The sequence below is a fragment of the Schistocerca cancellata genome, chromosome 3, assembly GCF_023864275.1.
Source record: "Schistocerca cancellata isolate TAMUIC-IGC-003103 chromosome 3, iqSchCanc2.1, whole genome shotgun sequence".
NCBI classification, from domain to species: Eukaryota; Metazoa; Arthropoda; class Insecta; order Orthoptera; family Acrididae; genus Schistocerca; species Schistocerca cancellata.
The window spans coordinates 793,686,778-793,712,224 of NC_064628.1; the positions used below are offsets into that span (position 1 = coordinate 793,686,778).

Consider the following 25,447-nt stretch of genomic DNA (forward strand, 5'->3'; position numbering starts at 1 on the left):
ATGAATCACGGTGGTTGATCATGGCACCTGGTGGCCATAGTTGGAACTGGACAGTGGCACTGTGATGCATGAAAATCATGCATCCCATACTCAGGACTAGTTTCCACGTTATATTGTGTTAAATAGGGAAAGTTTAATTATAACCACCCAGTATTATATGGTTCATACAATCAAATGCTTTTAATAAATCACAGAAAATGCCTACTGCCCTATACCTATTGTATAGCCCTGCTAGTGTGTCACACAAAAATAATACATAGCATTTTCTATGGCTAGTCCCTTTGTGAAACCAAGCATCGTCTAACAGCAAATTATGTTCACTAAAATTTGCCACTACTCCCTGTACATTTCTTTCTCAAAAACTTTTGAGACACTAGTAACAAAGAAATTGCCCAGTAACTAGCTACTATATCTTTTGAATCCTGGCATAAAGTAGTTTCACTGATGGCTATTTTAATCAATCTGGAAAATGATCACACCTGAAAAATGCATTGCACAAGTGACTAAGTAAAGAGAAAAAATATGGTACACCGATTTTCATGATACTAGTTGAAATTTCATCATAATCATGGCAGTCTCTATTCTTTAATGATGTAACAACTGATGAAGTTTCATTTTTGCTGATTTACTGTAGCTGCATTGATACAATTGCATTGGAACACCAGTTTTCAAGAGTTCTACATATTCACCTGTCCCAACAAAATTTTGATTTAACTTGCTAATTACTGACAACAAGTGATTATTAAATATTTTGCACAACTCTGGTGGATCACTAACAGTTTCATATTGTGAAAAGAGAGGTGAAATACGTTGAGCACCCATATTCCATTCTGATACCAAATAGTTTTCATTTTGTTCTGCATGCTTTCTAGTCTCATGGTGTAATGCAATGTTTTAGCCTGTGTGATATCACTCACCACTTTGCAGTATTGCCTGTAGCAAAACTCTGTAACAGTCCTTCATATTATGATACAGGTCCCATTTTCTCCTACTTATATTCTAATGCCATTAGTCATCCAAATTGGATGTTTATTAGTGCTACATATATTAATATTAACAACTATAATTAATATTAACACCTATTAATATTAACAGGAAAGTGCTATTAACAGGAAAGTGATATTAACAGGAAAGTGATATTAACAGGAAAGTGATATTAACAGGAAAGTGATATTAACAGGAAAGTGATATTAACAGGAAAGTGATATTAACAGGAAAGTGATATTAACAGGAAAGTGATATTAACAGGAAAGTGATATTAACAGGAAAGTGATAAAGGTTTGAAGAAATGTATTACATTTGTCATTCAAATCATCTGTATTGTAGACTTCTTGCCACGTTAGACCTCTGAGACTGGCCTTAAATGTCTGCTCTGCAAATGGCTTCTTATCTCTAAGTCTTTCTTTTACTACCTTGGGATAGGACTCTGCCTTTATTCCTGCCAATGTTACCATTTGTAAATCATTGTCTGACAACCCATTATTAATTTTTCTCACATTGCACCCATCAAATAGAGAAGAAGCTACACAGATACTGTCTATGATTGTGCTGATGTTTCCCTGAACTGTAGTTGGAAAGTATACTATCTAAATGAGGCTGTAAGCTTCTAGGAACAAAACAAATTGCCAACCAGCTTTTGGAAAACAGAAAACCATTTGGAAACCCTCCAAACCAAATTCCAAAGTAACTAGGAATGAAGAAGAAGAAGAAGAAGAAGAAGAAACTACAAGCACCTCGTGCCCCCTCACCACATGTGGGTTAAACAGGGCAATTACCAACCAACTCTAAAGTAAGGAAGACTCAAGCTTAAACAATATCCTGGAAAAACATTTGGGAACTAAAACCATACAAAGACTACTAGAACTCTTCAACAAAAGTGGAGAGCTCCCTAAAGTCTGGAGTAAAGCCAAGATCATCGCTGTGCTCAAGTCAGCAAACACATCTAACAATCCTGGATGCTTCCACCCTGTATCTTTCACATCCCACATTTGTAGAATCCATGAGAAAATGATACTATACTATCTATCATATGTATTAGCAGAACACCCCCCACCCCACACTCCCCTTTTTCATTTAACTGGCTGGTACCTGTTCTGGAAAATGAAACACTTTGCAAATATTAATCCTCACACTAAGTAATTGCGAATGGCTGGACAAATCATAAAATCACTGGTGTGGCATCAATAGATCACATCACACCCTATCGTTCAGATTAATCTTACCACAACGGATATTTTAGAACACTGGGACTCCATATTAATTGAATACAAATACAGATAAATCCGGCCAATCACTCGTGAAATATTTATTTATTTCAATAAACTAATTCATGATTCTTTTCAGACTCATCTTCAGATGGAACATGCACAAATTATGTGTTTAGATTTGTAGCATGATAATGTATAATGGCTTGCAACAGTAAGGGCAGTAATGCTGTTAATATCCAACTGGCAGGATCTACTTTCATTACTTATCATACACAAAACTAATCACTGAGTGTGCCATAAATACACCAGTGGAGTTTTCCATCAAAAATGAAGATGTCATATTACCAAGAGGTATCATAAGCTTTTTTCAGTGTTGAAAAAGATGCAAATGAAGTGTTGCCTGAATAGAAACAGCTCTTATATAACAGCCTCAATGTGAGTTAGGCTGTCAAAAGTTGAACAGTGCCTCCTCAACTACCTCTAAGAGGGGATGAGGAAAGACTGGTACCAAGAAGCAACATCAAATGGTGGTTCACCATCTGTGTCATCACAGCAACACTGTGATAGGTAGATGACAATTTAGAACTTTTTGGGAGATAGATCATAATGTTCTGTCATAGAACAGACTCATTTTTCTCAGATCAAATTTTAATAAAATGATCGAGAGAGATCTTCTTGTAACTTATATTTAAATGTTGTAACATGCTATACAGAATAGTATTCGGCCCTGAAGCTGTAACATTAGACATTGATGCACAGGATCTCAGTACCCATATGGAGAAGGCAGGGCAAGAAGAATGGTTAGGGTTTAATGTTCCATTAATAAGCTGTGAATTAGGAAGCGCGATTTGTAAAATTCCTGGTTGATGAAGTTCCACAATCTCTTTATGAAATCAGAAAGTGGAATCTTGGGTATTATTAGATGTTATCTGGCAAAAATAATCAGCTATTTCTCAGAACATGTCACTGGAAGAGGACTGAGGTGTCCCCCCCCCCCCCCCCCCTTTTCAGCATAGCAGTGACCATGGTCTTCCTTTGCTAGAGAGCCTTCTGATTAACTTTCTTACTATGGTTGTTGAAGTAGAATGGTTGAGTGAATTCAGGAACTTCTGCCATATCTGCTACTGTCACATTTAATTGCAGTAGAGGCTTTTACCCTTGCTTCATGAAAGACTACAAGATTTTCTGCTGATAGCTGCCACTTATTGTAGAGAGACAGTCCTCAGTCCACCAAATGGCAAGATGTCTTCTAAGCAGCTCAGACAATCTTGGTATTGATGCTTTTTAATTTTATCCATATTTTACAGTTGTGTATGTGGCTGTATTCAATACACAGAAAGTATGAATAATAATGTGCATGATGTGCTGGGTCATAAACACATTGTATTATACAGTAAAATACAGAAAAAAATGTGATTTATCAGATACTGGATGCTATCGTGGTGTTCTTGCACAGCTAATTAGCTGGTTGTTTAGTATCCAGTTTACCCTGATATGCTTCCATCAGATAATGCCATAAAGTGTTATTGGTAAACTAAATAGAGTTTTCAAGACTTACTTTGTGCCCGAAACAGAAAGTTTGATCTGTGTGCTGCCAGTTTCGGCTTACAGGAATGATATGGATTTTCAATGCACAAATCTTTCAAAAAATATGCACTGATCAATAAGCAATGAACAGATACCTGTTGGGAATTACTACAAGAGCCAGGAAAATAAATGAAACACTGGACAGACTGGAATGGAAGATATAATAATGACAGTAATGAAAATGATATGGAGATGGGTGAGACAAATAACTAGGGATGTAGATGATACATGCATCAAGGAAGATCTTTGCTTTATTCTAGGAGGTAAGAAAACACCAAGATAACAACCTAATGCAAGGAGTGTAGACAACATAGTTAAACATGGAAAAGTAACGTGTGTGTGTATAGCTGAAACTGATAATACACGGAAAAGTTTAATGGTCTTTATCTGGCTGTGGATTTCATATTGTCAAACGGATGCTGCTACTGATGATGAATGGAATGACAGGTCAGACAGAAATAAAACTGAACAAAAATCATCCTACAAGGAGCCAATGAAAATTGCATACTGATGAACTGAACACAAGAAACACAAAATATTAAATAAGAAAAATAAAACTACAAACAGCTGTAATACAGCTCAGAAAAAGCATATCAAAAACTAGCATATGTGACACCATTGGTTTGGGCTTATGTCTGCAGCTGCCTGATAAGTAGAAGTATTCCTATCTTTACATGGCTGAAATAATTAAATTAGTCAGATGCTGCCTGACTGTTCAGATACCACAGACTATTTCTCAAAATTTGGCATTTGTGGCACAGTAATATGTATGGAAACGATAATGGTGAAAACTAACAATATCTGGAAATAATTCTGCAATCAGTATTACAAACTGAACAGTATATCTACAAGTGCAATGACAAAATGGCGAGAGAAACCAATAAAACAGTTCATACTGGAAACAAAATAAATGTACTGAGGACACCCTGTGCACTTGAATTATATGACTATATAATAAAAATCCCCCCCATGAACCATAGACCTTGCCGTTGGTGGGGAAGCTTGAGTGCCTCAGCGATACAGATAGCCGTACTGTAGGTGCAACCACAACAGAGGGGTATCTGTTGAGAGGCCAGACAAACGTGTGGTTTCTGAAGAGGGGCAGCAGCCTTTTCAGTAGTTGCAGGGGCAACAGTCTGGATGATTGAATGATCTGGCCTTGTAACACTAACCAAAACGGCCTTGCTGTGCTGGTACTGCGAACGGCTGAAAGCAAGGGGAAACTACGGGCGTAATTTTTCCCGAGGGCATGCAGCTTTACTGTATGGATAAATAATGATGGCGTCCTCTTGGGTAAAATATTCCAAAGGTAAAATAGTCCCCCATTCGGATCTCCGGGCGGGGACTACACAGGAGGACGTCATTATCAGGAGAAAGAAAACTGGCGTTCTACAGATCGGAGCGTGGAATGTCAGATCCCTTAATCAGGCACGTAGATTAGAAAATATAAAAAGGGAAATGGATAGGTTAAAGTTAGATATAGTGGGAATTAGTGAAGATCAGTGGCAGGATAAACAAGACTTTTGGTCAGGTGAATACAGGGTTATAAATACAAAATCAAATAGGGGTAATGCAGGAGTAGGTTTAAGAATGAATAAAAAAATATGAGTTCAGGTAAGCTACTACAAACAACATAGTGAACGGATTATTGTGGCCAAGATAGACATGAAAAACACACCTACAACAGTAGTACAAGTCTATATGCCGACTAGCTCTGCAGATGACAAAGAAATTGAAGAAATGTATGATGAGATAAAAGAAATTATTCAGATAGTGAAGGGACACAAAAATTTAATAGTCATGGGTGACTGGAATTTGATAGTAGGAAAAGGAAGAGAAGGAAACGTAGTAGGTGAATATGGATTGGGGGTAAGAAATAAAAGAGGAAGCTGCCTGGTAGAATTTTGCACAGAGCATAAGTTAATCATAGCTAACACTTGGTTCAAGAATCATAAAAGAAGGTTGTATACGTGGAAGAACCCTGGAGATACTAGAAGGTTTCAGATAGATTATATAAGAGATTTAGAAACCAGATTTTAAATTGTAAGACATTTCCAGGGGCAGGTGTGGACTGACCACAATCTATTGGTTATGAACTGTAGATTAAAACTGAAGAAACGGCAAAAAGGCGGGAATTTAAGGAGATGGGACCTGGATAAACTGAAAGAACCAGAGGTTCTACACAGTTTCAGGGAGAGCATAAGGGAACAATTGACAGGAATGGGGGAAAGAAATACAGTAGAAGAAGAATGGGTAGCTCTGAGGGATGAAGTAGCGAAGGTAGCAGAGGATCAAGTAGGTAAAAAGACGAGGGCCAGTAGAAATCCTTGGGTGACATAAGAAATACAGAATTTAATTGATGAAAGGAGAAAATATAAAAATGCAGTAAATGAGGCAGGCAAAAAGGAATACAAACGTCTCAAAAATGAGATCAACAGGAAGTGCAAAATGGCTAAGCAGGCATGGCTGGAGGACAAAAAAAATGTAAGGATGTAGAGGCTTATCTCACTAGGGGTAAGATAGATACTGCCTACAGGAAAATTAAAGAGACATTTGGAGAAAAGAGACCCACTTGTATGAATATCAAGAGCTCAGATGGAAACCCAGTTCTAAGCAAAGAAGGGAAAGCAGAAAGGTGGAAGGAGTATATAGAGGGACTATACAAGGGCGATGTTCTTGAGGACAATATTATGGAAATGGAACAGGATGTAGATGTAGATGAAGATGAAATGGGAGATATGATACTGCGTGAAGAATTTGATAGAGCACTGAAAGACCTAAGTCAAAACAAGCCCCCGGGAGTAGACAACATTCCATTAGAACTACTGACAACCTTGGCAGAGCCAGTCCTGACAAAACTCTACCATCTGGTGAGCAAAATGTATGAGACAGGCGAAATACCCTCACACTTCAAGAAGAGTATAATAATTCCAATCCCAAAGAAAGCAGGCGTTGACAGATGTGAAAATTACCGAACTATCAGTTTAATAAGTCACGGCTACAAAATACTAACGCGAATTCTTTACAGACGAATGGAAAAACTGGTAGAAGCCGACCTCATGGAAGATCAGTTTGGATTCCGTAGAAATGTTGGAACACGTGAGGCAATACTGACCCTACGACTTATCTTAGAAGCTAGATTAAGAAAAGGCAAACCTACATTTCTAGCATTTGTAGACTTGGAGAAAGCTTTTGACAATGTTGACTGGAATAATCTCTTTCAAACTCTGAAGATGGCAGGGATAAAATACAGGGATCGAAGGGCTATTTACAATTTATACAGAAACCAGATGGCAGTTATAAGAGTCGAGGGACATGAATGGGAAGCAGTGGTTGGGAAGAGAGTGAGACAGGGTTGTAGTCTCTCCCCAATGTTATTCAATCTGTATATTGAGCAAGCAGTGAAGGAAACAAAAGAAAAATTCGGAGTAGGTATTAAAATCCATGGAGAAGAAATAAAAACTTTAAGGTTCGCCGATGACATTGTAATTCTGTCAGAGACAGCAAAGGACTTGGAAGAGCAGTTGAATGGAATGGACAGTGTCTTGAAGGGAGGATATAAGATGAACACCAACAAAAGCAAAACGAGGATAATGGAATGTAGTCGAATTAAGTTGGGTGATGCTGAGGGAATTAGATTAGGAAATTAGACACTTAAAGTAGTAAAGGAGTTTTGCTATTTGGGGAGCAAAGTAACTGATGATGGTCGAAGTAGAGAGGATATAAAATGTAGACTGGCAATAGCAAGGAAAGCGTTCCTGAAGAAGAGAAATTTGTTAACATCGAGTATATATTTAAATGTCAGGAAGTCGTTTCTGAAAGTATTTGTATGGAATGTAGCCATGTATGGAAGTGAAACATTGATGAAAAATAGTTTGGACAAGAAGAGAATAGAAGCCTTTGAAATGTGGTGCTACAGAAGAATGCTGAAGATCAGATGGGTAGATCACGTAACTAATGAGGAAGTATTGCATAGGATTGGGGAGAAGAGAAGTTTGTGGCACAACTTGACAAGAAGAAGGGATCGGTTGGTAGGACATGTTCTGAGGCATCAAGGGATCACCAATTTAGTATTGGAGGGCAGCGTGGAGGGTAAAAATCGTAGAGGGAGACCAAGAGATGAATACACTAAACAGATTCGGAAGGATGTAGGCTGCAGTACGTATTGGGAGATGAAGAAGCTTGCACAGGATAGAGTAGCATGGAGAGCTGCATCAAACCAGTCTCAGGACTGAAGACCACAACAACAACAACCACAATAATAATAATAATAACAAATTATGAATGTGAATTTATTTCAGAAATAGTAAAAGTGCAGAATATAGCATAGCAGAAAAATTAGAAGGGTGCAGCAAATGAGATTCTTCTTTCAGATTTGGAGGTAAGGATTTCAACACTGAAAATTATTGTGGAAATTAAAAAAATAAAAATGCAAAGTCAAAATTTTAGGAAGTTGTCAGAAACATAAGACATAAACAAATTACTGGAATTCCACATCAAATAACATTCAGGTCATTCTGATAAAGTAGAAAATTGTAATACGACAGTTAACATTCATGCTAAACTTTAATTACTGCTTGCTACAATTTACATTCTGTCCTGTGTATCATTTGCCTCTCCATCATTTATGAGTTCCAAATGATTACCCTTTCTCCCTTTTATCTTTGCTATCTACCAACAAATTTCTCTCATTTGTGTTTTATATTTTTTTTAAAGGAAACTTTCACTTTCAAGAGTCTGAGTTTTCTTTCCAACTGTTTATACTGGCATTTTACACAACTTAGTAGCTTCATATTATGCTTTCATGTATCTGTGTGCACTCCACAGAACTCAAGCTTTGGTTCCATAATTGTGTTGCTGAGGCTGTTTGACGCAAAACACTAACAGTGTGCAGGAATATGTAACACCGAAACATGACAGTCTGCAGCATAACTGTCAAAAGAGTGCAACTTAACATGTCCCAGGCTGAAATATACATGAGTTAATATGATCTTAAAAGATACACATAACCTAAGTAACTACCAGAATATGACCTAAAATGTAATAAAAATGTGGGGAAAAACACATAACTTAAAAATAAGAAACAGTTCAGTATAAATTTCTCAGATTTCTCAACATATAAGCTCATTAACAAGGCACAAATTTGCAATGACAGTCACTCTCACAAACGTCTGCCAAAGTTTCAGGGTGACATCTGTGTCTTATAGGCGAGGGTAGCAATGGCAGCAGGGCAGATGGCCACACTCAACTTCAGACGTGACCAGTGTCAGCCTGCACCTCATGTCCCATCTGCATGTCTCTCAATTGAGTGCATTCACAATGCCTAATGAATGGTATCAGGCCCTAAGCAGAGCTGTTGATAGGCATACAGAGAATACTAACTGAGCTCTGGTGGAGACTGTTACTGGCCATAATACATTTAAGTCAACTTTGCAAAGAACATACAGACGGTATGTCAGGTAGAGCCTGATTGACTTCGTGACAGGATTGAATACAGTCTCTCCACTCCATCCACCTGCCCCACAACACTGAAAGGAGGCAGCACTGCCTACATTTGGATCACACAGGTGCCAGACAAGGAGAGTGCCACTCTTCACAATATGAATTGTTTTGACTATTGTTACTTTAAGACACAAGTATGGACAGCATCTCTAAAGGTTTGCAGTATTCAAGTAGCAGCTCCAGCTCCATACAATTTTATTACCAAATGTCTCAACAAGTGAAAAGTTGCACCTTTAAAGAGTGTCTCCATAATCACATCCTAGAACAGTTGTTTCTGAAGTATGAATGTGATAGTGAGTGATGCTGAATTTGAATTTGGAGCTGCTATTCAACTACTGTATACTAACCTATGCATCATATGTTTTCAATTAGCTCACCTGGTTAGAAATGCAAGAATTTTAAGTTCAACTCACTGGGTAAAACAATTACACCATATCAAACAAAGATTTTTCCGCAATTTTAGGAGCAGCAATGAATATTTCTAATATATTACCTCTGAACACTTTCTTCAATGAAGGCCTCCACTTCAGGAAAAGGATCATCTGGTCTTATGTACAAAGTCAATAATTTGACATCAGAGTTTTTATTTGGAAAATGCTTTTGCATTACTGCATGCACCAAATGCAAAAGAACAGTGCAGTCTTTTCCTCCATTGAAATTCAGAAAGAGCTGTGGTAGAGTATACTTCTGGAAACATGTTTCGAGTACCTGTTAACAGACATTATGTACTGATTCTTCTGGGAACTGACAGATCAAAACATATGTAAACATGGATAAAATCACAATAACTATCATTTGAACTACAGTAAAAGTAAGTACGTTACAAAATTTTTGTCAACATAGGAAAATTGCCATGGAACAAGAACAACTGAAATGCTTACACAGGAAAATGGAAAGAAGACTGCTAGGTATTATCAGCTATCAGACTAAGTCCTTCATCAAATGTAGACACACCACACACACACACATCAACCTTCATCTCTGAAGGTTAAGATCTGATAGGTGATAATATCTAGCAGTCTTCTTTCACTACACTTGTCAGCCAAAAAACACCTCCTCTATGTGTGAGTACCAATCTACCCATTTTAATTGTTGTTACAGATTTTCAACAATATGAAAGGATGTGTTTTGGTATCCTTGAAAAGATGTAGTGCATTTTGAAAACACCAGTAAAAATTTAAAAAATAAATAAAAATCTCTGTTGGTCCATTACAGCCAGGGGACATCGGCTGGTACGTACTTTTCAATTCAATAAACTTTACCAACAGCTGTACGGCTTGATGACCCTACGCCAACTACAGCCATATGGCTGTTGGTAAAGTTTATTGAATTGAAAAGTATGTACCGGCCGATGTCCCCTGGCCATAATGGACCAATAGAAATAAAATAAAATATCTTAAAGTGAACAGTTCTCAGTAAAGTTTATTGAATTGAAAAATAAATAAAAATAGTTGGCAATTTGTGGTGTTCTGTACACCGGCAAAAATTCATCAGTATGAATGCTACAATAGATATTTGCTAACTGCTTTTCACCACAGCGAAGCAGTAAATGCTCTGAAAAACTTTTTGCTAAATAACTGGCACATTACTTCAGCAATATCTCGTAATCATGAAAGAATTTTGTACCGTTAATCATTTTTTTATCAAAAGAAATCAGTACCAATCTGCAAGCCCTGCTGAAACCTCCCTCAAAGCTGCAACTTATAAGTATGTCTTTTGAAAGGCTCTTTTTTAATTGGTTTACATGCTTGTGACTAGGATGAGAGACAACACACGCAAAATGATGGACCAGTTTCACAATTATTTAGCTTTCCTAAAATAACTAATTCTCATGCACGAAACGTTACCTAACTTTCCCTGAAAGCTACAGACCAAGATGTATTAAACACTGCACTCTTTCTATAACTAACTAAAAGCTTTGATCTGATCAATTATACACTGCTGCTAAGAAAATTATACACACATGGTATCCAGACTAATTGCCTACAACTGGTTTAAGTTGAATCTTTCTGCCAATCTATTTTAGGCCCTCTGTTACTCTTGCTTTTATAAATGATTTCCTATATAATTTATTGAGAGCAGAGTGAGTGTTGTTTGCAGATGATATTAGCCTTTTAATTCAAAAGAATGCAATGAAGATGATTCACAGCAGGAGGTCTTTCTAACAACAAGACATAAAGAAAATGGTCTACAACAATAGCACAGTGGTAAATGACAAGAGAATGATATAGATGAGCTTTAGAGATGTAAGAACAATAGCCTGATACAATATCATGCTAGAATTAAAGGAGCTTTAGTGATAAACATTTTACACAATGTTTCAGGCAATGTGGTTAGATCGTAATTTAAGGTGGAGGAAAACATTGAATTATTGAACAAAATGTTGTATTTGCTGTATTGTTATGTCTTATGGGTGCTGTAGTTTTCCAGAGCTATGTGCCACCAATGTCTACGCACAACTCATGTAATTCCTTAAATAACAGGTCAGAGGTTTGTAGGCATGGAGCTTGTGCCCACAGCATCAAAGGTGTGTTTATTGGGTGCACATCAGGTGAATTTGGTGACCAAGACATCAACTTGAGTTCACTGTCCTCGTCCTCAAACCACTGTAGCACAAATCAGGCCTTGTGAAATGCACAGCTATTCTGCTGGAAGGTGCCACTTCTGTCGAGAAAGACATCAGGTATGAAGGGATGCAGATGGCCCACAAAATGTTTATGTAGTCCTCAGTTGTAAGGGTGCCTTTTATTACTACCACAGGTAACATGCAAGCCCAGGTGAACGCCCCCCTTCCCCCACAGTATATTAATGAACTAACTGGCCTGTGTCCGTGGCAAGGTGTATGTTTCGAGCAGCCATTCGCCTGGATAACAGTGTATCCAGATATGACGATTGGCCTGGTGTAACAAGATATGGGATTCATCAAACCAGGCAAAATATTTCCGTTGATCCACAGCCCTATATAGATGATCCTATGCCAACTGCAATCGTAATTGGCGATGTCGTTGGTTCAACAAAGGAACACTTAGGGGTTGTCTGATGCAAAGCCCCAAGTTCAACAAGATGCACTGGAAGGTACTCTGTCATCTGATACACTGCAGATTGCCACCTGCCTGTTTTACAGAGTGGATAAGCCCTCAGCCTATTCGTACTATGATCAGTAGTGGACATTTAACACCTTGCCCCTACTTGTGGTTTCAATGGGCAACCACATTCCATAGATGCTCATGACAGTAACATATGACCTGCCAACCAGATTTGCTGTTTGAGCAATGTTTGCTCCTGCCATAACACAATTTGTCCGTTGTCAACGCCTGTGTCACATATTCTTAGCATCACCAGGTGGCATTTAATCTCAAGATGGAAATTACTTGTAATCTTTTGGCTTGTGTGTGTGTGTGTGTGTGTGTGTGTGTGTGTGTGTGTGTGTGTGTGTGTGTGTGTGTGTGGGCGCGCGCGCGCTTCGTGCTTTTTAGTACTGGTGATATTACTTATATCCTGTGTATTGTAAACGTCTTTTCAAACCAACTTGTATATATCATTGCACAAAATGATCAAAGAATGAAAAAATATAATTTTTAGTCCATGACTCTTACACAAGAGGCTGTTTCAAAAATCGTATCTAAGGCACTTTTCAACTTTGCATGGTTATTGCTAAAGTCATCTATCTTCCTGCACTAGTAAAGTAAGTGTGTGATTCTGAAGTTACACACACTAATGTTTTATTATTTCTTTATTCTCTCAATAATTCATAGTAATTCAATGGTTTCATCAATTCATCAAATGTTACAGCAAATTGAAATACTGAGAAGTTATGAATATTATTGTGTATGTATCTGGTATTTCAATAATGACATCTTGTCTGTCTAGCCTAACAGTATATCATGCTGTATGGGCATGCAATCAGTTTGGTTAAAAGTATGTAGAGTAATAGGCTGGTCAAGATGCTAAATACAGGCAACAGATATTAGTGAATAGAGAAAAATAAATTTGGCTCTTGCTTCCTGATGGTCCAAGGAAAATCCCTCTCCATCTCCTGTGAAATAAAGCACTAAAAATAAGCCCCTGCACATTACTAATGCACCAGCCATTGTCTTGTTGGGTCTAGAGAAAAATAAGAACCACCAATGTATTCTTTTAACTGGTATATCATATGTTAGTGCATAATGGCTAAGCAGGGATGGCTAGAGGAAAAATGTAAGGATATAGAGGCTTATCTCACTAGGGGTAAGATAGATACTGCCTACAGGAAAATAAGAGAGACCTTTGGAGAAAAAAGAACCACTTGCATGAACATCAAGAGCTCAGATGGAAACCCAGTTCTAAGCAAAGAATGGAAAGCAGAAAGGTGGAAGGAGTATATAGAGGGTCTATACAAGGGTGATGTACTTGAGAACAATATTATGGAAATGGAAGAGGATGTAGATGAAGATGAAATGGGAGATACGATACTGTGTGAAGAGTTTGACAGAGCACTGAAAAGACCAGAGTCGAAACAAGGCCCCCGGAGTAGACAACATTCCATTAGAACTACTGACGGCCTAGGGAGAGCCAGTCCTGACAAAACTCGACCATTTGGTGAGCAAGATGTATGAAACAGGTGAAATACCCTCACACTTCAAGCAGAATATAATAACTCAAATCCCAAAGAAAGCAGGTGTTGACATATGTGAAAATTACCGAACTATCAGTTTAATAAGTCACAGCTGCAAAATACTAACGCGAATTCTTTACAGACGAATGGAAAAACTAGTAGAAACCGACCTTGGGGAAGATCAGTTTGGATTCCGTAGAAATGTCGGAACATGTGAGGCAATACTGACCGTACGACTTATCTTAGAAGCTAGATTAAGGAAGGGCAAACCTACGCTTCTAGCATTCGTAGACTTAGAGAAAGCTTTCGACAATGTTGACTGGCATACTCGTCTTTCAAATTCTAAAGGGAGCTATAGGCTATTTACAATTTGTACAGAAACCAGATGGCAGTTATAAGAGTCGAGGGACATGAAAAGGAAGCAGTGGTTGGGAAGGGAGTGAGACAGGGTTGTAGTCTCTCCCCAATGTTATTCAATCTGTATATTGAGCAAGCAGTGAAGGGAACAAAAGAAAAATTTGGAGTAGGTATTAAAATCCATGGAGAAGAAATAAAAACTTTGAGGTTCGCTGATGACATTGTAATTTTGTCAGAGAGAGCAAAGGACTTGGAAGAGCAGTTGAACCGAATGGATACTGTCTTGAAAGGAGGATATAAGATGAACATCAACAAAAGCAAAGTGAGGATAATGGAATGTAGTCAAATTAAGTCGAGTGATGCTGAGGGAATTAGATTAGGAAATGAGACACTTAAAATAGTAAAGGAGTTTTGCTATTTGGGGAGCAAAGTAACTGATGATGGTCGAAGTAGAGAGTATATAAAATGTAGACTGGCAATGGCAAGGAAAGCGTTTCTGAAGAAGAGAAATTTGTTAACATTGAGTATAGATTTAAGTGTCGGGAAGTCATTTCTGAAAGTATTTGTATGGAGTGTAGCCATGTATGGAAGTGAAACATGGACAATAAATAGTTTGGACAAGAAGAGAATAGAAGCTTTTGAAATGTGGTGCTACAGAAGATTGCTGAAGATTAGATGGGTAGATCACATAACTAATGAGGAGGTATTGAATAGGATTGGGCAGAAGAGAAGTTTGTGGCACAACTTGACTAGAAGAAGGGATCGGTTGGTAGGACATATTCTGAGGCATCAAGGGATCACCAATTTAGTATTGGAGGGCAGCGTGGAGGGTAAAAATCGTAGAGGGAGACCACGAGATGAATACACTAAGCAGATTCAGAAGGATGTAGGTTGCAGTAGGTACTGGGAGATGAAGAAGCTTGCATAGGATAGAGTAGCATGGAGAGCTGCATCAAATCCGTCTCAGGACTGAAGACAACAACAACAACAACAACAACAACAACAACAACAACATATAATTGGTGTCTGCAATGGTTTTATTTTTATGTATTAGTTATGAAGGCATTGTATTCTTTAACAATATGTCATTTAATTGTTGTGGGTTGGTATCTTAGATGGTGTTGTATGTCTATAGATCTACAAATGCCTAGCAGTGATGACACTTATACTGAAGACTGCAATACTGTTGTTCTGTTTTGCACATTTTTTATGGTGGTTAAGGTGATAGCCTGACCCGCAGCATAGAGAATGATAGTTTGACTAAGTTGTGAAGACAGCATGGAAGATGCCACTCTCATATATAGTGTAGTCCTTCATTACAAATACATTCCTGGTGAAAATGTCGTTTTCTATTGGGATCTGATTTTTCCAAAATTTTAGTATGTTTCAGGGTATTAAAATCCTTATTTCTTTACTTTGAGGGTTTTTGTTTTTCTACTGTTTCCATGTTGTTAGTGACGTCACCTATTGGTTGGTTCGTGAGGCTCATACCATAATGTTAATTTAATCTGTCTGCCAGCATGGTGCGATGTTACTTACTAATCTCATCGTATCTGATTTTGTTCTGATGCAGCCACTGCTTGTTAAGGGTACATACAGTTTGAATTTCTTGTTACTAAATTATTGGGTGTGGCGTTTTTCACTGATAACTTTTATGATTATAACAGCAGCTCTCTAACAGACTACAGGAAATAAAAACATAATACAACATTAGCCCAATTTTAAACCACCGGTTATAATAGAAAATTCAAGCAATATTGAGTATGATACGTTTGCACTGCCCAACACTGAGACAGCATCAAAAGGTCTGTCGAAAGGCAGGACGATTAGGTTTTAATATCCAGTCAAAAATATGGTCATTAAGAGACGGCACATATGCTCCGATTATAAATCAGTCGTGCATTTTTCAAGTGGCATCCTGGCATTCTACTTGCTCAGATCAGGGAAACCACTGAAAACGAACACTAGGATGTCTCAGTGGAGATTTGTAGCTTGATCCTCTCAAATGCAACTCCGGGGTCTTAACCATAGCATCTAATAACAAGGTGTGACAGCTGAAAATAAATGTATGGGGGCTCTTAAGTTACTACAGATGATTTTTAATTGTTGCCTTTCCATGGGAATTGGATGTGCATTCTTAAGTACTGTAGGGTAAGTAAGATAAGTTCATACATTAGAGTAAGATGATAAATCATTGGGCATATTTTGCACCTTCTTTGTGATGCCGTCCCGCTCGCTCCTACCACCACCACCACCACCACCACCACATTATCTTCCTATATGAATTCAGCCCATACTGTACAAATGAATAGCAACTACTTCCTACATAAAAGTGAATTTTCTGACACCTTTGGTTGGTCACGTCCAACTTTTCATGTGTAACCAGTATCCACTTTCACCAATTTTACCAGAGTTTACTGCTTACATATATTAGATGCTGGCATATTAACACACAGAAATGCAGTTTAAATTGTGAGACATCATAACAAAGGTACTTGCTGATATCTCCTTTCTTACGTGTACATTCCTTGTGCAACAGGTACACTATCATTTCCCCTTCCTCAGTTGTTCCACACTCAAATATTCCATAGGAAGATGGGTTTCTGTAAATTTCTGTATAAATTCAAATTATTCTGTTTCACCATCATGGCCCTTTTGAGAGATGTATGTTGAAGAAATTGTAATTCTAATCCTTTTGAGAGATGTACATTGAAGAAATTGTAATTGGCTCATGTTGTGAAGTACCTTCTTGGAATTCCCGTCACATATAACTGTCTTGTAACATCTGGTTGGCTATTTCTGTGTTCGTCTCGTGGTGACCAAAGAAACTGGTGACTGAACATACACGTTAGCTTTCCTTTGAATATTCTCTCTATCTTCTATTAACTCTACCTAGTATGTCTCCAAGTCCAATAAACAATAAACCAGAATTCACTGAACTATGGTTTTGAAAACTATCTTGTTTGTGAATAGGTTCTTCAAACGGTTGCAGCCAACCACCTGTCTTCTCCTATCCTCTTCTCAGTAAACACATACTCATATATCTGTATATGATTTGTTTTTCTTACATTAAGCTGACTGATTCTATATCATTGTCAAATGAGCCCTGAAAAAATAAATTACTGATATGGATGAATTGCACTGACTTTAGGTTCTTCAATGACTCTTAGTCTGGCATTTGCCTTTCCCGCAACTAGTTTTATGTTATCAATGTTACCCTAGTGATTATATTAATACCAAACGTCTAATCAAACAAACAGAGATCTTCCAAAGACTTGACAATTAATATGTCAACATTTTCTCACGTTGGAAGTCAGCTTGTACTGCATGCATTGAGCATTAATCCACTACATGTCTTTCTGAATTACAGTGCATTTTTTTCTGTTTGCTACATCTCTTCATACAATGACATTGTCCATAAACAGACTCTCTGAAGTATGGTGTCCTTCACTGGCTGGAAAACTGCCTTCTCTCAACTTGACTCAGTCTTATTTATTTGATTATTTATTTGCCCAGGGGCTATTTGGTACAATAGGTACCAGAAACATACGGGAATAATACATATGTATAAAACATTTACAAAATAGGAAACGATAAAGTGAGGATAGGGCAGGAAATCATCTATCACCTTGGGCACAAGTAAAATCCATGGAAAATCCAAGTCAGGATGGCCAAATGGAGATGTAAATAGTATGTATGCTATAGCTAAAGGTCTGTAACAATAATTAAAGTCTAACACTACCATAAATTCAGTTTAAAATTTTTCTGTAATTCAGTTTCAAAAGTTCCTAGCAATGAAATCATTACAACAGAAGTGAATAGCAGCATGCACTTGTGGATGAGTACATAAGACAGACAATTTGAAAATGACACTAAATGTAATGTATATTTAGAGTTCTATAGCAAATGTTACAACATCAGAAGCGCATTTGTTCTTTCTAGTATCACCATGACGGGTGTATGTCAGGAGACAGAAACAACAGCTTTCTAAATGGTCCAGATAACTAATAGTTGGTTTCATTTGTTGTTAGGTAAATACAAATTGAGTTTTCTACACAGAGAAAGACTAGATTCTAAATGCAGCCTATACATGACCTCATTTATATCTGCTTGACTACTCTGCAATTCACACTTACGTCCCTCACAGAGGGTTCATCAAACCACTTTCATTCTATTTCTCTACTGTTCCAGTCTTGAATAACAAATGGGGAAAATGGACACTTAAATCTTTCCCTGTGATCTCTGATTTCTCTTATTTTATTACAATGATCATTTCTTCCTATGTAGAAAGGTGTCAACACAATACTTACATGGCCAAACTTTCAGGAAACATTTCTCACGTATAGAGGAATAACTGTGTTACAGGGACATTGATCTGGAAATGCTTTATTTCCATGTCAAAGTTCAGCTTCATCTTTGGTCCATAATCACAATAATCGAGGGAAACACAAAGAAACAGAACATACCAACATTACATGAAACATTTCCTTACATGACACATTCAAAATATCCTCTCCATTATACTTGATCATAATGTACAGTAAGTTATATTTCTCAAGCTCACTGGCAGTGCTTGGTTTTCCAACTGAATGAAAGTAATGTTGACATGTGACCCACTTCATTGCTTGAATTGACATGCGATGAACTTTACTGTTCTACTAGCATCAAGCACGGATGGAGCATCAACTGTTTAGTGTTCATTGTGGACTTGGTTTCTGGTACAGTACAATGGAAGTGTGCTCAAATGCAGAGTTGGCAGATGCCCATTTGCTGTATGGATTGACAGATGTTAACCACCATGGTGCTCAATACTTATATAGGTAGAGATTTCCAGAATGACAGTGCCACAACAGAAGACACCGTGGTTATAGTGGGTGGGGCAGGTAATAGTATTGACAGAGATCCTGGGTACAGTATAGAGTGTGACCTGGCAAAGATTGCATCAGCATCAAAGCATACTAGTGTTAAGTTTGTATCTGTTCTTGGGCGCCATGACCAACCTCATTTGAACTCTTCTATCAAGAGAGTTAATTTGGAGTTGGAACGGCTGCTTATGTCGGGTGCAGGGTCACACATTGGTGTGGTTCCTGTTGATTTTCAAAATAGGTGGGATTATACTAGGCATGGCCTTTACCTCAACAGGAAAAGGAAGGGTAAACTGGCTGGGAATATAGCAGAAAAGTTAAAGGGGGGAGGCACTGTCATGTGTGATAAAATACCAGTGGTTATAGGGTTCAGAAAAGACCCTTAGGGAAGACAGAAAGAAACCAAATTTTAAGAGGGGGTTAGGACTAAGACAAACCTTCAGTTTGAGAAAGAAACCAGAAAACATAATTCTAGCTTATTACATCAGCATAAACAGCTATTGGTTAAGAATTTTCAACAGTTAACAGATATTTAAACTCTACCCAATTTTAACAGTCATTGTGAAATGTCAGCCATCTTTATTGCATCAAAATATTTGAGGACTGAGAAATAAAATTAATGAATTAATTATCTGCATAGATGAATTAGAGTCTTCAAACCCAGCTGACATAATCTGCCTCTCTGAACATCATGTGACCACTGGTACAGAACTTTTAAGTGTTACAGGGTTTAGGTTAGCATCTCACTTTTGTAGAGCAGAAATGGAGAAAGGAGGAGTTGCCACATTCACCAGGAACTGCCATAAATTTAAGAACATAGACATTCATAAATTTTGCCTATAACAGCATATGCAACAGAAGTAGCATTTCACAAAAAGTCTTTCTTAATATAGAGTGTATATCGAGCACCTGCAGGTAACTTTAATCTGTTCATAAACCACCTTGAAGCTGTACTGGCCCATTATAGAACCAAAAACAAAGAAATAGTGGTTGCTGGTGATTTCAATGTAGATTTCCTTAAAGACTCTCCCGATAAGAACTTATTGAGTTAGTAACACTATCATTCAATTTAATTCCAACTGTAAAGTTCCCCACTAGGGTAGCCAATTGCTCACAAACAGCCATTGATAATATCTTTATGGAAAATTCCAATTAACAAAATTATATTACAAAACCAACAGTCAATGGGCTCTCAGACCGTAACATGCAGTTTCTTCTGTTAAATGTTAAAACTGAATAGGTTATAAAATCTGTTAAATCTGAGCTCAAGAGGGTAATCAATAAGCCAAAAATTGATTATTTTGGGACACTTCTCAGAGACATTCACTGGAACGATGTTTACAATGCTCAAGGCATGAATGAAAAATGTAACACTTCTACTAATAAAGTGCTTACCTCATTTGAACACTGTTTTCCCCCAAAACTAACCGAGGTTAGAGCAAAGAAGCCATGGATTACTCAAGAAATAGGGGTATCTTGTAAAACAAAAAGAAAACTGTATCTGTCAATCCGAAACAGTTCTGATGTTAATGCTATAGCACATTACAAGAAATACTGCAAAATATTAAAGACTATAATATGGACATCAAAGCAAATATATTATGAGGAAAAGATAGTAATATCAGAAAAAAAAATGAAGACAATATGGGATATAGTGAAGGAGGAGACTGGTAGAACCAGACATGAAGAGGGACAAATAGCATTAAGAGTAAATGATACATTAGTGACAGATGTGTATAGTGTTGCAGAACTTTTTAACAAACAATTTATAACTGTTACTGAAAAGATGGGGTTGTCAGGTTCTGTAGATGCTGCTATGGAATACCTCAGACCAGACATTTCAAGTAACTTCCATAATATGAATTTGACCCTCACTACCCCAGCAGAAACAACTTCCATCATAAAATCTATAAAATCAAAAACATTTAGTGGCTATGATGAAATATCAACAAAGTTAATTAAAGAATGTGATTCTGAGTTAAGTACCATATTAAGCTATCTGTGTAAACAGTCGTTTATCAGTGGAATATTTCCTGAATGGTTAAAATATGCTGAAGTTAAGCCATTAATTCCACTTTTGCCAGCATTCTCAAAAATTTTAGAAAAAGTAATGTACAATCGGCTTTATACCCATCTTATCTCAAATAACATACTGTCAAAGTTGCAGTTTGGATTTCTAAAGTTTTCTGATATTGAGAAAGCTATCTACACTTACAGAGAAAATGTGCTTAATTCATTAGACAAACAATTGCAGGCAACTGGTATATTTTGTGATCTGTCAAATGCATTTGACTGTGTAAATCACTATATCCTTTTAAGTAAATTAGAATATTATGGTGTAACAGGAAATGTTGCAAAATGGTTCAAATCTTATATCTCTGGCAGGAAACAAACGGTGTTATTAGAAAAGACATGTATTAAGCTATCAGGCATCATCTAACTGGGAACCACAAGGTTCCATTTTATGGCCCTTACTTGTTTTTGTGTATATCAATGACCATTCATCAGTAACATTACCAGATGCCAAGTTCATTTTGTTTGCCAATGATACAAACATTGCAATAAATAGCAAATCTTAGAAAGATCGGCTAATAAAATATTTGAGGGCATTAATCACTGGTTCCTAGCAAATTCCTTGTCACTAAACTTCGAAAAAAACATACTACATGCAGTTCAGAACTTGTAAGGGGAGTCCCACCAGTATATGCCTAACATACGATGACAGGCAGATAGAAGTAGTGGACAGTGTTAAATTCTTGGGATTACAGCTTGATAATAAATTCAACAGGGAAACGCACAGCAGAGAACTGCTGAAGCGTCTTAACAAATCAAATACTATGCTTACTTTCATTCCATAATGTCATATGGGATTTTTTTTTTTTTTTGCGGGGGGGGGGGGGGGGGTAATTCATCAAACCAGGCTAAAGTTTTCCATGCACAAAAATGTGCAGTAAGAGAGATATGTGGTGTGAACTCAAGAACATCCTGCAGAAGCCTATTTAGGAAACTAGGGATTCTAACTATTGCTTCCCAATATATTTATTCCTTAATGAAATTTGTCATTAAAAATATATCACTTTTTCAAACCAACAGCTCAATTCATGTAATCAATACTAGAAATGAGAATAATCTTCACAAGGATTTAAAGTCACTTACTCTTGTACAAAATGGAACACACATTTTCAATAACTTGCCAGCAGCCATAAAAATTCAGTTTATGGGAAGCCTAAAGGATTTATTGGTGGCCAACTCCTCCTATTCCATTGATGAATTTCTCAGTAGAACCAACTGATTTTATTGTGTGTGTGTGTGTGTGTGTGTGTGTGTGTGTGTGTGTGTGTGTGTGTGTGTGTGTGTGTGTGTGAGATCTAACTTCCACACCATTTCAGTGCAGTAATGTGTTCATTGTAAATAAGTATTATATTAGTTCTATTACATGTTTATTACCTTATAAATAAATAAAAGTTTTTTAATTTAAATTCAGTGCATTAGTGTTTTAAAATGATTCTTTCATACAGTATTCATTTAAAAAAATTACGATCATTCCACTTGAGACCTGTGGAAGGTAGATTAGCTTATTTGTTTCATTTGTAAATATTTGTCATGTATTATTGTTTTCTGACATGTTCTATATCCTGGAGGACCTCCTCACTACGGATCAATTGGAATGAAAGTAAATCTAATCTAATCTAAAAGGACATCTGAAGCAACTGATACTTGTCTTAGGGACTATGTAAATTTAATCCTACTACTCATGACTGGGAGAGGTCCATGGGACAACAACACATCAACAAGAGGATAACTACTTTGTGCTGTTGATGACAGGCCGAGTGTCAGTGGAAAATAATTAGCTAGAATAAGAAATGTTGATCACGACTGCCTGAAGAGTGCTACACAAGAACCTGCTGTATCTGTACTATGTACAGTGTGTGCAGGTACTATTAGTAGCTGATGTCCCAGCATGTGTACACTTCTGCAAATGGTTTGTTCAACAGTGTGTCAGCCCTCACTTTAGTGCAAGTATGCTGTTCATGGATTAGGTCTCATTTCAAAGTAGATGATTAATTTGTTTAACTGTTGTAGAAACTGTGCTCTAACATGGAAATAAAGCATTTCCAGGACCATGTCCATACAATATATTTTCTTCCTCCATGTGTGATGAATATGTCCTGAAAGTTTTTGTTACATCATATATCTATTCATCTATGTTGCCTCCTCTGATTTTTTTTGGTAGTGTGTATGCTACCACTAAAGATCTGTAACAGTGATTAAAGTCCAACATCACCATAAATTTAGTATAAATTTTTTCAGTAATTCACTTTAAAAAAAGGTTCAAGCAATGAAATCTCTACAACAGAAGTGAACAGCAGCATGGACTTGTTTGTGTTATTGACTATTTTATATTTGTGGCCCACTTCCATTGTTTTCATAGCTGACACTGAAAATATGATCAAATTCTGTTTCATAGTGTTGTATGAAAACGCACTAAGTTTACTGAATAAGAGGCCCAAAATCATTGTCCTAAGTTTCAGTTTCTGTATTAATTTTGCGAAACTTTCAAGCGATAACAACTTTCGGAAAGAGCTTGAAATAAGGGCTTTATTTATTCAATTCACTACTGACCTTAACTGCCTTCTTCACAACCAGCGACAGCCGATCCACGAGTGATGATTCAACCATCTGATACACGTTATTTACAGCATTACTTACAGAGCTTGGTAGAAATCTAATAATCGATTCTGGTGCAAAATTCCGCTGAAGAAAAGCTTTGGCTTCTAATACCTCTACATAGACTTTCGATTCCATTGTTATTTTAGTAAAATAGAAGCCACTTTCTGTACAAGGGTATGAACCAAACAAAACTTTACCATTAAACAACCGAACAGCTTCATTAAGAACTGGAGCAACTTCGACCTCCGACAACTGTAAATAAAGCTGGACGGAGTAAAACCTTGTGCCACGGTTCGCAAATATATGCTTCAATTTCTTGAAGGCGAACTGAAAGTATGCAGGTATACCTGGGAAAATATAAACGTTGAAAACTGAGACAACTGGAAAATTATCAATGAATCCATCAAGTGCCCCTTCTCCCTCGCTCTTGAGGTAATTAAGCACTCCAGATTCTGGTATCTGTGCCATTCTCAATACAGGATTCACTTCTGGGTCCATTTGGTTGTGGGCGGTTGGATATACTTTCTTCAGTACCTCCACTATTTCAGTATTTAGTACCAACCGCTCTCCAAAGGCCTTTGCAACTCCGCGATACGTAATATCGTCATGAGTTGGTCCTATTCCTCCAGTGGTAAAAATCCACGTATATTTGCTAGCTAGCCTCCTAACTTCTTCAGTAATTTGATCCACATCATCTTGAATTACAGATATACAACACAGTCTCACGCCTAATTTATACAGCTGTCTACTAAGAAAATGTGAATTCGTATCCACTGTTTGACCTTTCAGTATTTCGTCTCCTATAATAATGACCGCTGCTGTGGACTCCATCACGTTTATAAAGTGCCACTAACGAAACAGGCTGTAATGTTAAACGAGCATGACCATGTGGCACGTGTAATATACAACTCTAAAAGTCATTCGGTTTTATGTATGTATCCACACGCAACTACAGTCATACACTTTTCCACAGCTATACAGAATTTTACTCCTTGTCGCACAGTTCCGAAATTTTTAGTTGTCTGCTAGCTACTTCTAGCAGACGATGTAGCCGGAAATGATGGTTAAGTTTAAAACACAAAACCAGACGAAAATCACGGACTTAAAACCACAACTACATAAATTCTACGCATCTGCAACTGATTATTTCCATTTTTCCAAGCATCTAACTAGTTGACCATTCGGAATTTTGTACAAAAATGTGTTACCACATATATTTAATACACAGTTTCGCCGCCACTGAGCTGTTTACCTAAGATAATAAAACGTGTCGTCAAAGATACTCAAGAAACTAGAGGAAAGAAGACTTGTTACGAATATATAACACGGAAGTAATTTCTACATTACGAGTTAATATGCTGAACTGAAATATACTTAACCAGAACGTAGCCGCTTATCGCTGAAATTTCTTTCCTAGACCGACGGATGGTGGGCCAGCAGTAGATTGAAACTAATGTGATGTACGCAAGCACATTTACTACGTTTACATACATGTCTTCCAAAAGACGCAAACCGAATGTCGGAAACCGTTTTCCGCTGTGGCGTTTACATGTTAAGGGTCAGAAGTTGATTTACTTGCCCAGTTAAACATAGCGCATGAAAACAGAGGATCCAGTTTCTGATTCAGTCAACACTATCGTTATTTTTCTTCGCCTAAATAAATA

At 37.3% G+C, this 25,447-nt stretch overlaps 1 protein-coding gene across 1 annotated transcript in view; it reads right to left on the bottom strand.

Annotated features, from left to right (window-relative positions):
* LOC126175850 (FAD synthase-like) overlaps positions 1-25,040 on the bottom strand; it is a 101,908-nt gene extending 76,868 nt beyond the window's left edge. Inside the window, exons 1-2 of the mRNA XM_049922857.1 lie at positions 23,736-25,040; positions 9,790-10,004 (exon numbers count right to left, since the gene is read on the bottom strand). Of these exons, the coding sequence (XP_049778814.1) occupies positions 9,790-10,004; positions 23,736-24,614 (1,094 nt within the window). The 5' untranslated portion in view covers positions 24,615-25,040. The remainder of the gene's footprint in view (positions 1-9,789; positions 10,005-23,735) is intronic.
* Between the last annotated feature and the right edge of the window lie 407 nt (positions 25,041-25,447).